The sequence below is a fragment of the Octodon degus genome, unplaced genomic scaffold, assembly GCF_000260255.1.
Source record: "Octodon degus isolate 3935 unplaced genomic scaffold, OctDeg1.0 scaffold00088, whole genome shotgun sequence".
NCBI classification, from domain to species: domain Eukaryota; kingdom Metazoa; phylum Chordata; class Mammalia; order Rodentia; family Octodontidae; genus Octodon; species Octodon degus.
In genome coordinates, this window is record NW_004524664.1 from 1,536,057 (window position 1) to 1,552,078 (window position 16,022).

The 16,022-nt window shown below is 37.0% G+C and overlaps 1 protein-coding gene and 2 pseudogenes across 1 annotated transcript in view; 1 reads left to right on the forward strand and 2 right to left on the reverse strand.

The window, feature by feature from the left end:
• Positions 1 to 10,113, forward strand: part of Fgl1 (fibrinogen like 1) — a 44,877-nt gene extending 34,764 nt beyond the window's left edge. The window contains exons 6-8 of the mRNA XM_023722034.1: positions 4,279 to 4,367; positions 4,536 to 4,723; positions 9,680 to 10,113. Of these exons, the coding sequence (XP_023577802.1) occupies positions 4,279 to 4,367; positions 4,536 to 4,723; positions 9,680 to 9,839 (437 nt within the window). The 3' untranslated portion in view covers positions 9,840 to 10,113. The remainder of the gene's footprint in view (positions 1 to 4,278; positions 4,368 to 4,535; positions 4,724 to 9,679) is intronic.
• Positions 10,114 to 10,779: 666 nt separating this feature from the next.
• On the reverse strand, positions 10,780 to 11,265 carry LOC105742982 (annotated as a pseudogene).
• A 2,352-nt stretch (positions 11,266 to 13,617) lies between these two features.
• Positions 13,618 to 13,880, reverse strand: LOC101579978 (annotated as a pseudogene).
• Positions 13,881 to 16,022: the final 2,142 nt, after the last annotated feature.

Genomic DNA, 16,022 nt, shown 5'->3' on the forward strand with positions numbered 1-16,022 from the left:
ACTTGAAATACAAGAGAGACAATACTAATATGCTAGCCACTAAGCTATAGGCAATGAAACTAATTCAGTAACTACTATGATTTGCAGATAGTAATACTACTTGTTATGCAATAATCTCCTTTTGCAAATGTAGCTGCTTAAAATTAGGAAGAGAGAAAAAGAAACTAGAATAAGGTTGAGAGCAGATTGTTTTCTCATGCATATTTTTCTATTTCTAGAAAGGAAATGTAATGCTATAAGCATTTTAATGCCTTCAGTGCCTGAAAATTATATATTATATCAGTTATCTATTAGCACAGTAATGTTGGTTAACAAGCACTTCAAAACTTCGTGTCTTCAAAGCTACTATTTATTATTTCTCAAAAATCTATGGGTTAGTTGGGGCTTTGGCTCTGCAGGACTGGGCTCCACTGATCTTGGCTAGACTTGCAGAACGATCTGCAACCAGTGTTTTGGCCAGCGGGAAGCTGGTTGCTCCAGGATGGCCTCAGATAAAAATGCTCAGGTCTTTCATCTTCCAGCTAGCTAGCCAGGACCTGTCCCTGTAGCACAGCCTGGGTTCTAGGGAACACGGTGGAAGCCTGGACATCTCTTCAGACTTCAGCTCAGAACTCACAATGACAACTGAAAATGTCATTTTCCTTCAGTCAGCGAAAGCAAGTTACAAGACTGACTCTGATAAAAGGGGGAAAGAAGTAGGTAATAGGAGTTAGGAAGCAGTAACAGTGCAAAAGGAATAGGTGAAAAATTAGGGAATTGGAGCTATTTTTGCAATCAAATATCATTATCTACTAAATGGCCTTGTTTCTACACTGTGTCCCATTTTTAATTTTTACAATTCTTTGAAGACACAGCGAAGCTGAAAGAAGTCTTGGTGTATGACCTAGTTTCCTTATTAGCATTTTATTGTGCCTGTTTTATCACATGTAGCCATCTGCCTAGTCTTTTATTTGTCATCCATAATTCTGACTTTTTAGAAATGCATATTAAAATAGATATATTTCAGAGTAAATTACAGACTTTTGTATAGTTCTCCCCTCATGCATTCACTTGTATGTCTTTTTAAAAATGGTCATTCACTTATTATGAATTAATAAATTAGGCTTTACATTATTAAATTGAATGACTTATATGACAACATTTTTCAATTAGTGCATATTACTTTCAGTGAATAGTGGAGTTTTGCTTTAGTATATGCATACGTGCATTAACATACTTTTCACATGTACATTTCTAACTAGAGTTTGACATTTGTATAAAATATTGACAACAAATTGTCCAAGCTCCTATTTCCCATGTTTTGTTGCTATAGACAGCCTTCTTTACCTTAGTTGTAGTCTGAGATTATACCCAACTACACTGAGGTTTGATTATGAATATTTCATAAAAGATAATTGTATTGCCCAAGAAAACATGCTAAATCCTGTTGGCAGTATATTAAATATGAGTGAGAATTTCTTTGTTCTATCTAAGCTCAGAAGAGCTATTGATCTTTCTATATTCATAATAGTAGGGTTATAATCATAAAGATCTTTGAAACATGAGAATAATAGCCTTAGAGGATATTTCTGGAAGCCTAATACTTTTGTGTGTGATCATTGCTGTCTAACTTTATATAATTTTTCTTTTCCTTCAACATATTTATCTTAATTTAAGTGATTTTTTCCAGATACATAACATTTATCATACCACCTTTGATTTCTTTTGCACATTAAATTTATCTGGTACTTCAAAACAATCAATAATGAAAACTCCCAGCAATAATACTTTGAACCTCTTAAATATATGAAATTCAGGCTTATTTTCCACATAATTTCCATGTGCAGTTTTGCCTAGGTGGGCTTTGTCAACATGCCTGCCTCCCTCTCATGCGTGCTTGGTGTTGAGGTTGCAGGCCATGTACATGCTAAGTATACACTCTGTCACAAACCCACATCCCAGGACTTCAGTTTATGGTTTAATTTTGTGTTCAAGCTGGTTATTCTTATAGTACTGAAAATTTATGTATCAGTTCCAGGCCTCACAACTGTGTATCATATCACCCTGAACAGAAGACAGTGCTTTTTGTCCCTGCAATCTTTAATAATGAGAACACTTCAGGCCAATAGTTTCATCCACACTCCCTACATTTTTACTTCTGGCAATAAAATTAATTTAGAAATGGTCTGTAACTACAAGTTTGATAATGACTAAAGGAATATTTAGATAATTACCTTAAAAATAAAACTGACTTTATATCTCCCCTGTGCCTCAAGTATTTTGAGACACAGTTTGTTGCCAAACATTTCTCAGTCTTGGCTCACCCAATCTTTACTGCCTTTACAGAGTAATGAGATTCTCCACCAACATCCCTTCTGAAACTTGCTCAATAGTAGAAATCTAGACTTCCAAGCTCCACAGCCTTGCACTTGTTTTCAGGGACACATTCAGGCCTCTGTTGGTCTATGCTTCTGGGCTACTGATGTGAAAACTTCTGAGCTGAGCCAGAGGAGAGGCTAAGGCACAGTTTTTATCATGGATGTAGAAAGAGCTAGAAGTACAGCCACAAAGTCCTAAGTGTGTCCAATACCTCTTGCTGCGCATGGTGACAATCAGGATAGGAAGAGAAAAACCAACCCCAACTATAGCCTGGGGCGTCTTTGCAGTCTCCCAATTTTCAGCTTAGAACTGTCAGGAGTCTGAGACTCTAAACAAGGTGGCCTTACAGGTCATTGTTTTAGTTATTAAAATAGGATAGAACACATTTCAATGAAGAGTTGGTTTGATTTCCAGCTTTCTCCGCTCTTGACAATAGTATTGTTGAAGAAAGAATAGTTTTTATTATTCACAAACAGTGGAACAACAGGAAACACAATTCTTTGAAATAGCATCTACTTCAACCTTTTTTTTTTTTTTTTCCAGATAGTACCTTTTTATCATCTAAAATATAATGGTCGTCAAAGTACCTCTTTTGTTTTATATTTCAGAATTTGTTTTTATTGTATTTATGTTTAGCATGTATAAATAATACATGCCAAATAGTTTATTTTTAAAATGCTTTTACATTCAGATATCAACTCTTCAAAAACGCTTTTGACTCAAAGTCTTTGATATTAATGTATTTTCCAATAATTACGACCATCTGTGCATCATGAATTCTTGCAAATCCAGAAATCTCAAATTCTTGAGAATGTTCCTGTAGATTTTTGTTTTTCAATACTGGGGATCAAAGTTGTTATGTTGCACTTGCCAGTCAGGCACTTATGCCACTGAGCTATCTCTCCCCAGCCTCCCTGTTGTCTCTCATATTCCATTCTAATGGCATCCACTTCACAGAATTTGATGCTAGCGTTCCCTTGAATGAGTCAATAGTAAAGAAATTTTCACATAACACTCAGGATTCATATTTCCTTCTTATATCCTCAAAGGATTTGCTCGCTGATCTTTTATATCACCAGAAAAAAAAACAAGATCATATATATGTAGGTAATAATGGCTATGGGTAGCTTGGCTAATAGAAACTATAAAAAATTATTGATAGTAATGACTTTTTTTTAGGATCAAGATTCTTAATGAGGGCTAGGGAGATAACTTGGTGGTCTAAGTGCCTGCCTGGCAAGCACAAGGGAGACTCTATAAATAAATAAATAAATAAAATTTTTAAAGATTCTTAATGAAATTAAGAAAACAGAATAAAGTGTCAGATTTTGAAAACTTCTATCCTTTCACTTGAAGACTTCATACTGTTGAAACTAGATAATTTCAACCCATTTATGTTACTCATTACCAATTGAATTGTACTAGTTTTTATTTTATTTTATTTTTTATTTTAATTTTTTTGCGGTACCGGGGATTGAATGTACTAGTTTTTAATCTATGATGGATTAGTAGAAATGTTCTACCTTTCCTATGCTGTCTTTCACATTTTTCAAGAAACAAGCAATAAAGGATTCACATCTTAAATACAGCAATGTCATTGTTTAGTTTTCAAAGACTGATTCTTATCCAGGCATGCTGGTACACGCCTGTAATTGCGGCACGCAGGAGGCTGAGACAGGGGTACTGTTGCGAGTTCAAAGCCAGCCCAGGCTACATAGAAAGATTCTGTCTCAAAAACAAACAAGCACCCCCAAAAAACCAAAAGAAAAAAAAAAGAACAAACAAAAACCCCAAACAAGACAAAAAACAGGCTGATTTTTGACAGAAGCAGGTAGTAAATGTAAACTAGATCTGTAAACTGCTGTCAAACTCATATCATATATATCACACATTTTAAAAAACTACAGTCTTTTTTTTCAGGAGACTACACTTTAAAAATCGACCTTGAAGATTTTGAAAAGAATACCCGTTACGCGCAATATAAAAGTTTCAAAGTTGGAGATGCAAAGGTACAATAATTTCCGGATTAGTAACACCATGAATTAATACTTGCACTATGTAAAACTGAAGTCATTAGAGATAAAATATATACAATAGAACCTGCTCTCTTATTTACTAGATAAACATGTTTTTAAAATGGTAACTACTAATAATGAAACCTGCCTCTTTTCCTTTAGAATTCTTACATGTTGAATATTGGAGAATATTCTGGAACTGCTGGAGACTGCCTTTCAGGGAATTTTCATCCAGAGATGCAGTGGTGGGCCAGTCATCAAAGGATGAAGTTTAGCACAAGAGACAGAGACAATGACAACTACAGAGGGAACTGTGCAGAGGAGGATCAGTCTGGCTGGTGGTTTAACAGGTTTGATGCTTTATAAATATGGTGCTGATGGTGTTGATGCTATCTCACTGGTAGGGATTAATTACAACATATGAGGTCATGTTGGTCTCATTTGGAATATTAGCATTACTAAATAATTATGTTATTAGGATTCTTTAGCAATGGAGTATTTTTCATTGTGTATATTAGTGACATTTGAAAGATATGACATAGAAATAAATCAAATTACTACTTTTGCAAAAACTACTTGTAAACTAAATTGTGGATGAGGTATAAGTATTCTTTTTTTTTTTTTTTTCTTGGTGGAACTGGGGATTGAACTCAGGCCCTTGTGCTTGCCAGGGAAGCGCTTAATCCACTGAGCCATCTCCCTGGCTCCTGAGGTATAAGTATTATGGCATCATAATAACAAATGAGTGCTTCACCTTTTCATACAATACAAAATTTCCTTATTATTGCTGAATTTTCCTAGTACAGTATAATAGTACTTTTCTATCATCGTGTCTTTCAGTAGTTCATTGAATTCAAGATCTCCCAAAGCAGAAAAATTTTCTACAGTGTTCCAGAAAGCCAATCCCATCTTCTGGTTCGATACTTCAGTGTTACTTTATTAGCAAGATCATTCCAATAATTGTGCAAAGCTCTTTTATGGACCTGGAATCTATATTCTTATATCTAGTCAGGCTTTCCCTCTGTATCTACACAGTAATGATCCCTTTCCAATGTAATTCTTCAGGCCCTGAATGAAAAGTGACTTATTGCAGTCCTTAGTATTTTCTATTCTGTGGGCCTAATATCCCTGACTTTTTAAACTCTTCTCTATCTGAGCTGGTCTCCAGATAGCTTCATTTGCTGTGATTAAGACAGGAATGGTAACATTTTGCAGTCCTTCCTAGAAGTGACCCAATGAGGTTTCTCTCTGTGCAAAGCAGATGAACTCCAACTGTCAGGCAACATGTGAACTTTCCAAGTTTTTTCCAAGAGCCGCCTCAAAACACACTGGACATTTAAACTTTCCATTATAAAATTTTTGGCATTTTTAGAGTGTCAGGTTTTCCATATATTGAAGATTATTCATTTAAATTCCACAACTTAAACTTCACCTCTTTTCCTTCAGTGTGTTTTTAAAGTATTTTAGAATCTTCTAAACAGAGGAAAATCAAACATAGGCTAAAATCCCTTAAAATCAGGAAAGTCCCTATCCTGGCATCAGATTGCAATATGCTGATGTTAAAGTGGGAGATCTAGTATAGACATAATGAGTTGCTGGTAGTGCGGCTTGTTAAGGCAAATATAACTAGCTGTAAAAATAATAGGGTTTCCCCCCCTAGATTTTGCTCTTTAAAAGTTTGAGTCCATTTAATATTTGACTATTTGTCAGTGAAGACTCAGGACATAGAAGAACCTATACTGTAACATCATGTAACCCAGTTATGTCCCAAATTTTCTGATCAAGGAGATTATGGGGCCAAAGAGGAAAGTGATAGATGATGTAGAGTGTGCCTAAGGAGAGTCACATGGAGAGAAAACATTCTCTCAGGCTTTCACAGAGAGCAAATTGGTCAAGCAATGGCCGTGACTCATCCACATGGCTGACACTGACAAAGGATCTACAAACTGCGGTACAGGGTTTCAGGATAAATCCTGAGGGGACTTGACTGACTTTGTTAGATACAAAAGTTGCATTTTTTGTTATATAAGTCTTGTTCTATCTTGGTCTTAACCATCCAGCAGAAAGGTATAAAAATGAGGTATAAAGGGTGAAGTCATGTGGGTATGCTGGGCTGTAAAGGGCTCAGGTCAACAACTTCTGACATTGCTAGTCCTGTGGATGACCCACTACTATTATGGACTACTGGACTATATTGGGTTATTTGGCTGAATTCACATGCCTACAATATTTAAATGACAATGTGATACCCATCTCTGACAAAACTAAACAAAAAAAAAAAGGCAATACAAATGAATGACCATTTTGTATCTGTGTATTCAAAATAGTTAGGATAGATATGCAGCTACATTCTTTTAATTTAATGTATAAGAAGATTTGTTCTTATTAGAACACATAACTTTTAAACAGCAAAATCTAGGGGGGGAAAACCCTATTATTTTTACAGCTAGTTATATTTGCCTTAACAAGCCGCACTACCAGCAACTCATTATGTCTATACTAGATCTCCCACTTTAACATCAGCATATTGCAAACACTCTTCCCTAGTGTTTTTTTTGTCTTTTAGAAAAAAATCTGTGCCTTCCCCATTTCTTTCCTCTTCATACTTCTAAGTTAATATTATTGAAATTTTATATATAATCCAAAAAATCATCTGCAAGCATCAATAATGTTTGATTTTAGCCAGGCATGGTGTCTCAAAGTAAAAAACAAATAAACAAAAAGTGATAATATTTGATTTTTCCATACACATTGGCATACACTAATGACAGCCACTCAGGGGCCTGAGGGAGGAGGATGGAAAATTTGACATCCTATTGCAAAATAAAAAAGAAAAAGGCTAAGGATGTAGTTCAGTGGCAGAGCACCCTGAATTCGATCTTTAGCCCATTTACCAAAAAGTTTGCATTTTGAGTAGAATTTCACATACAGAAATAATCACTAATTTTACCAAGAGCTCAAAAGCATGTATTTTACCCAGTGGTTGGCTTGTTTTTGCACCTGAATAACAACAAACATACCTATTACTGTGGACAAATAAATTATTTATCTGACTCTAGAGACATGGGTTCAGGGACAACAAAGGAGGGCAAATCAGCAACTGGAGTTATCCAGGTAAAATTAGAAAACCTGGAGAAAAAGTAAATTTTCCTAGGATTTAATGCTACTTTCATCATGCAAGGTACTACTATAATTTAACTGTACCATGCCATTTTCCTTCCTTCTTCTTTGTTGTCTCTGTCTCAGAGTTGTTCTCACTTACATGAAATATTTGCACCTTAGAACTGTTCCTCACATAGCAAACCAATGACTGAGTAGTGATGTCCTCCCTTGGTGGCACAGAAATCTCACACAACTGCTCTCAGCTACTTCTTGGCCAACAATGCAGTTAATGGACTCTCAGTGTCAAGTCAAGACCATTCTAGAAATTGGAGGATTCCGGAAAATTAGTTTCAGAATATTGAAGGGTTAACCATAAAATAAAGTTCCCAATAGATTTTAAATTATGGAGCAAAAATAAAAGTATGTTTATATGGCAGGTGATGCTATATAGAAGTATGCCAAAATATTTATTCTGAAGGTCCAGTTTACAATGTTTTCTTTTTTAACATTACTTTTCATGGTATTTTAAAAACAACAAACTTTTGACACAGATTTAGTATTTGTGATTTCAATTATTCAGATCCATTTAAATTAGGAGGACTTCCAGCATGGTCAATAAAAGCAAATTATAGCACTAAGCTAAGGGATCCAAGCTAGCCACTCTTATGTTTATGGGTAAATTATGATTTTTATTCAATAATTTGGGTTCTTTGCATATATTTTCATATCTACCCCCTGAGAATGTCCTCCTTATATCCTAATCACTGACATATTTTCATTGGTTATAGCAAAGTAGAAATATATGGTAGTTAGTACCATAATAGTGCAACACAGGAAATGATTACACATTTTTATTTGTAAATTACATATACCAGGGACAAATATACAGGCTCCAAAGGAGGAAGAGCATTATTTAAAAATTGAATGATAACCTGATAACAAACTTCTCTAATAAATTCAATAGATATAGAAGATTAACTCCTCCACTTAAGTGCTTATTGGTTAAGGGCTGGGAAATTCTTTGAAGATTATTTTTTTGCAGTACCAGAAATCAAACTCAGGACCTTGGGCTTGTCAAGTAAGCACCTATTCCACTGAGCTATCTCCCTGGCCCTGTGGCTGAAAAAATTTTAAATGTTGGCTTAAGATTTGTTTGCTTATTCTGGAGATGAAAATAATTGATATGCTAGTGATTTAAAGAGGAGAAGGGAGGGAGCCTGAATATTGAGCCAGTGCTTTGCAGCCCATTAATGAACCTGCAAGTGAAAATTGACCAGGGAAGCCTCAGCAGAGCCCCTTACCCCTTGCCTTGCTTCACTAACCCAGGCCACTCTTCCTAAGCATGAGGTGAGCACTGCTCTGATGAGTTGGATGTAAGGCTAGAGGCTACAAGCACCGTTCCAACACACACACACACACACACACACATATGCACACATTCACACATACATGTATACACACATACTCACTTTTTGGCTTAAAGACTAATAAGAATCTAAATGCTTAGTTTTCAGTAGCTATACTCCAAGTGGCCTGAGTTGAATCTCCAGATTTATTATGGCAATAAAACACATACATTTATTTTGTTTTTATTTTTGAGACAGGATCTTGCTATGTAGCCAAGTCTGGACTTGAACTCACTACATAGCCCAGAATGGCCTCAACATCAGTGTGATCCTCCCACATGCTTGAATTACACATGTGTGCTACCACACCAAGACTTGACATTTTAAAAAGCCAACTCACTTTGAGACTATACTGTTAAGTGAAATAAATCAGATACACAAGCTTAAATATCACATTGTTTCTCTAAAATGAGAAAACCAAAATATAAAGAGCAAAATAAAGCATAGATAATAGGAAGTATGAAGAAAGATTTTTCTCAAATAGGAAGGAGACCAAGAAGTGGAAGGAGGAGAGAGAATGGTGTTGAAGAAAAGAATTAGAATCTGTTTTGTTCATGTACCAACTCCACACCAAGGTTTGTGTACAGTAAACATGTCCGTCCTACTCATTGTTTTTAACAACCCAAAAAGCTAATCTGTTTGCAGAAATGTCTCAGCTTTTGAAAATTAAAAAGCAGTCATTTGTCTATGAAGTGATAATCACGGTTAAAAGTTTTGATCATTTGCTGACCAGATAGGTTTCTGAAAGGTGCTTTTTTTCTGGTCTGATTATTCTGTTTTCTTTTCTTCTCCCACTAGGTGTCACTCTGCAAACCTAAATGGTGTCTACTACAGGGGACCCTACACAGCTGAGACTGACAATGGGGTTGTGTGGTATACTTGGCATGGGTGGTGGTATTCTTTGAAATCTGTGGTTATGAAAATTAGACCAGATGATTTTATTCCAAATATTATTTAATTGTACCCTTTAGGCTTTCATTTCTACAATTCATCTTATTTAAAATAATTTGAAAAATGACAATTCTGAGCATACACATAATGATGGCATTATTGTGTGTACTATTTTCATTATGTTTACTTGATTTATGACTTAGTATATTTTGGGTGCAGCAGCTATACATTATTTGCCAAATAAAGGTAGATTGTGTTAATGTTTATTGAATTGTTATTTGTAAAGAGCTCTGATACAATTTATGTTGTACAAAAAATAAAATAAAAGCATAGACTATATACCAAGATTTAGGAGATAATGCAAACATAAATGCATAATAAATTAAGTTTTTAAAAAAAATCTGTATTTGGTATGTGCTTTTGCTATGCAGCTCAAATTTGTAGCAGTCCTCCTGTTTCAGCCTCTCCAGTGCTGGGATTATAGGTGTGCACCACCATGCCTGGTTTCGGTGGCCTGCTCAGAGTGCCTGGGGCAGGGCCAGCATAGCATGTAGTACTTGGTATTGAACCCAGTTGCTTGCCCTTGCCAGACAGACACTTTGACCACTGAGCTATCTTTTTTTTTTCTTTAAACAATTTATTTAACTGAAATGGACTTAAATTTGTTTCTGAAGTGACTTCCATTTATTTTGATACATCTTTTCCCCATGATGATTTACAGGATCTTCAAGCCAATATAAATATTTATAAATATTTGAATTTTTGGGTATACACCTGCACAATACCTAGGCAATATCTTTCAGCAAGAAAATACTGAAGAGTAAAGGCTAGACACAATTACTGGGTAAGTGAAAATCTGCTGCAAATATTTCTGAGGTAAGAAGGCACCACATACCTGTTCAACTAAGAAAACCACCTTTACAACACAGGATGATTTTATTTTTACATAGGACCTAGAACACTTAAGCTGCCAATTACGTACTGAATGGCAGAGCAACATCCCCAGTTTATGCCATGAATTTATAGGGAATATGTTCCAACAACTCAGGTTCCTTTCCATTGGCCCTCACAAAGTATGCTTCTCTGGGAGGGGCAGGCTGGCATTTCAGTTGAACCCAGGTACCTTTCTCTTTGGCTTCTTTCTTTTTCTGATCATTTTCCTTGACACATTTCAGGAAGCTATCATGACTTTTTGAGTGTTTAATATGCTCAATACGCACATTAATCCTCTTGGCAAGTATCTTGCCCTTAACTTGCTTGTTTACAACAATGCCAACAGCATACTGGGTAATGTTGTAGACTCTTCCCCTTTTGCCATAGTAACATTTGTGAGGCATTCATTTTTTCACAGTACCCACTCCTTTGATGTCTGCAATATCACCCTTTTTGTAGTTTCGCATGTATGTGACCAAAGGAACCACCCTATGTTTTCTAAAAGGCCTGAAAAACATATGCTGGGTTCCCCTCCTCTTGCCCTTTGTGTTAGTCATTTTGGCAAATTACTGAAATGAATCTTCCAACACAATGCTCACGGTGCAAACCAGTAACAGCCTGGAAGATGGCAGTTCCGGCCGAAAGCCCATTGAGCTATCTTGCCCACCCAATAAATTGAGTTTTAGTGCAATTGACAAAACATGGCAAAATTAGCACATAAAGTATTACCAAATCAACACCACAGACAATAAATATGAGCTGGGTATTAGACTCCATTTTTGGCTACAGAGTTTGAAAGCCTTAACCACAGCACAGGATGTTAATCACTATAAAACACTACTTATATTTTTGCATGTTAATGTAGGTTGTACACTTCTATCGTAGGCCTCATAAAAATTCTTATGCTGAGTTTAGTAGCTCTGTGAGACATTCTTATTGGCATTTAATAGAGCTGAAAATGCATGATTCTGACTTCTAAGAGTTAAAGAGTTAATGAGAAGGAGAACAAGGACTCAAATGCAAGACTCCAGGCTTCTGATGCTAACTGAAATATTTTGCCTTTATTTTGACCCTCCTCTGGGCAGAGCCAGAAGAGTAAGAGCCCAAGTCAGGATATTTCAATAAGTGCTTGTATGCCAACTATATGCTCAGGGGAGCCCAGCTATTTGAGAAAGATTACAGCATACCAAAAATGTAAATGATTTTAAAAGCTGATAAGTTTGAAACAGAACCATGTGCCTGGGAGATATATAACAGTGGGCCTGACCTGGCACTGGGGAGCAGACCGGGGGAAGCTGCTCACACAGACTTTTTGAGCTCAGACCTTTTAATTAAGTATATTTGGAGAGATCATTGTAGGCTGAGGAAATCCCTATGTATAAAGTACACAAATCAGGAAATAGATGTAAATGCAAGAAGATTAGATAGGCAATACCATTTAATGATTCTTAAATCCTGAAGCCAGGGACTTTGCCACTTCCTAGCTTACAGCCTTGGTTGGATATTAACTTCTCTGATCCTCACCTATCTCACCTACAACACAGTATGTGCCTCACAGAAATTTCTGGGGTGTGAGAGGACCTCAAATGTTTATTTACTGACTTTATCATTAAAGACATAAGTGAGGAAATGATCAAAATAATGACTATACAACAGAGTCCTACATGAGTGTTATTCTACTTGTGGGTTTTCTCTCTTTTTAAAAACTAATCGTTATTTTAGATATTTCTCTGAGGATTACACAAGTTAAAACATTATACCTTGCACAAAGCATTCAAAAAATAGCTAGTTGAGGCATTATTAGTGAAGTAGGTATTAAAAACAATAATAATAGATGTCCTTGAAATCATAAGTCACATAATAAGATTAGCTGTGTTTGATGCTCTAAATTAATGTTTCTTAAAGTAGTGCTTCTTTAACTCTAATGTCTACAAATCACCTGGGATCTTAATAAAATATAAATCTTGATTCTGGGTTGGGACCCGTGGTTCTGGTTTTCTAAACAGGTCTCCAGATAATGCAGAAGTTGCCAGTCTAGGAATCATACTCTAAACATCATGATTCTTGAGGTATTAGTGGTTAGTGCAGGAAGACAAGAGCTTCTTGATTAAACAAGTTGAGAAGATAAAATACTAAACAAAATATTTCTTCTCCTGAGACTTGCTGAGATCATTGAATGTTCTGTTAAGGACATATAGTATGTAGTGTTCTACATCTAGTTCAGTGTGTGCTCAGCTGCAAGGTGTATATTACCTGATTATGGAAGTCCAAGCAAGGAGTCATGTGTTCTTAGGGAGCAAGAACTCAGGAAGCAAGTGGTTGCTGGTTAGGTTTTATGCTCTCCTTTAAGGAGCTTAATATTTCTGCAACTTAGGCTTTCCTTTCAAATCCCCAAATACCTACTTTAGCTCTTGTTCTAAATCTTTTTTTTTCCCACAATGGAAAACATATTTATTATAAAGGTTTGTTTCATGATCAAAGTAGAAAAATAACACTATGTGCTACTATGGAGGTCCTGGAGGCACAGTGAGGCTCCAGTCATATCCCCCCATTACCACCCTAATGTCTCTGGGTGTGTGTGGGACAACCAGGTGTGGCATGGCACGTTTAGGAGCCTCAGTGATCCACACAAGATGCTCCAGCCAAGGTGATCAAAGAGGAGGACTTGAAGATGGCCAGGAATTGTCTGACAAGGGCCAGGATGGGGCCAGCCTGCCCCTCCCTCTAATGGAGTAGAATCTCCTGGCTAATGGCACCCACTGGCCCCATCCTGCAGGGTTCCTGGGTGTCATTGCTGATGAAAAGTTGTGTGACCTTTCCTAGGCCAACATGATGCACCGTTTCTCAGGGCTGGGGCTGAAGTGCTGTAGTATGTGTCGGCCTGACAGGCTGTGGGCTGAAATGTTTGCGCTTTAAATCTTGTCCATACTGGAGAAAGTGGCGAGGGTGAGCACCTCCAGCAGCAGCTCTGAGCCACAGAAGAAGAGCAGGATGCCGTTCATGATGGCTTCCAGGCAGAACATATAGGTCTGCAGCAGCGGGTAATAGGAGGCCATCACAGCAGATGGGAAGGTCAGGGCCCTGCTGATGCCAAGGGGCATCTTCTGCTGGCAGAGGTTCCCTTTGTACCAGAGAACAATCGGATTACTTCAATTCCAAGGTATAACAGCAGCATCACCATATCCAGGACCAGGTTGGCCACTGGGTAGGGCAACAGGTGAACTTTATACAGGAATATGAAGAATTCCAGCAGGAAGATGAGGTCCCAAGGTGAACGGCAGTCCTTAACACCCCTGGAAATCCTGTTCTTCCTTTTGTTCTAAATCCTTTAACAAAAACTCAGAATGGAATGCAGTGTAATACACCTGTAATCTCAGCTACTTAGGAGGCTGATACAGGATTGCAAGTTCAAAGCCAATCTGGCCAATTTAGTCAGACTTTGCTTCAAAATAAAAAATTTAAAAGAAGAAGGGGCTAGGGTATAGCTCAGCATTTCCTTAATTTAATCTCCACTTACTCCCACTTCCCCAAAAAAGGTACGGGATCAACGGACTTCAATTTATGCCTCATTGGCCAGAATTACATCATTTGTTTACTTCATCTGGAAGTAATACTAGGAAAGAGAACATCTGATTTTATAGCCTGCAATGTGCACAGGTAAGACAAGTGTTGGCCATGGTTCCAGAATGTTTGTTTTTTAATGAAGTTTGTGGGAACAGTGTTTTGTAGGATGCACTTCGGGAAGTTATCAATACTAGAGAACCATACCATTTTAAATATTGGTATCATTTTGCCATTGGCTAGCATGGGTCCTTGCTTTAGTGAAAAATAAAACTAAAGTCACCATAGGAATTTATAGGTTAATGCTTTAACTGAAAGGGAAGAGAAGATAAAGAAAAGGCTCGGCCTGGATAGTGGCTGGAAAGGGCGCGCTGAGGAAGAGACCAGACTGCTCTGCCAACAAGGATGGGGTCAATGTTTAGGGGGCAGCAGTGTGCTGGGTACTGGTTGATCACTATCTCAGTCCTGACTTGTAGCTCATATTGAATCCTCATAACTTGAGGGCCAATTCAGTTGCCATGAGAGAAATGGTCTTAACTTGAGGGACAGTTTCATTCACGTGAAGCACTGCTGGAATCCAAGGCAAACACAGGTTTAGGCACAGCGATGGAGAAACTTTTAGAACTTTCTGTGATATGAGCGGTCTGCATGGTGCCGTAAGCTTGCCACCACTGGTTTAGGGTAACAGAGATTCTGGGCAAGCTAAATATCCCTGTGAATCTCTTATCCTGAGGTCCTCATTTTTGAATGAGGTTGATTAGGTAAATTTAAGGGTAAAAATGCTTATTCTGACAACTTTTGGGCAGACCTCACTCTAAATAACTAACATGCTCATTTGCAGAGCTGAGATGGTCTTAACCTGGGGTTTTGCAAAACAAAAGTCAAGATTTGTTCAAATTTTGGTTACCTAATGGCATTTGTGAGGACAAGTGAAGACACATTGTTTTTAGCCAAAACCACTTTTAAGTCTCTGTCTACATTACAAAACCCCACAAATTCTTCTCTTAGTAACAGGGTAAGGGCCCAGGAGTTTGTCTCCCATCCCTATGTCATGGCTATGTCCCTCACACAAGTAGTAATCTGAAGTACTTACATAATTAAGAGATCAAAAGGAAAACTGTTTTCAAAAAAGAAAAAAAGATTCCACAGAGAAGTGCAAAGGGAGTTAAACAAGTATCGTGTTACATAAATCTCAGTATAATAGCTTGTCAATGCAGAAGGAATAATTCAATACATTAAATTGCCATAAACAATTGAGGGTAAAGAGTTCTACTGAAAAAAAATGCTTATTTAGTGAGAATGTTATTTGTGTTCTTAAATCCATTTCAGTGGAAGGGGAGGTAGCCAGAGGGTAGGAAATAGCAGCAGCTTGAAGGGAATAGCTAAGTTATGAGAAATCTGTATGTAAAAGAGAAAAACTGATTTCGTCTGAAGTCAACAATTCAGGAAGACCAGCAAAAGAAATTCCTCCATTCCTTTGAAGTATGCCGGTTGCAGCCTGGCAGGTCTGTAATCCCTGCACTTGGGAAACTGAGACAGGAGGATTCCTGAGAGTTCAAGACCAGCCTGGGCTACAAAGTGAACTCAAAGCCAGCCTGAACTGCATAGTGAGATCAGGCTTCAAAAAAGACTAAATAAATAAAATAAAATAAAATAACAAAACCCTCTAAAATACTACCATTAGAGTTATTTATTATATGTTATCAAGTTTTAAGATGCCAAATAATTTCAATTCATATCAGCTTATTAAACTTCA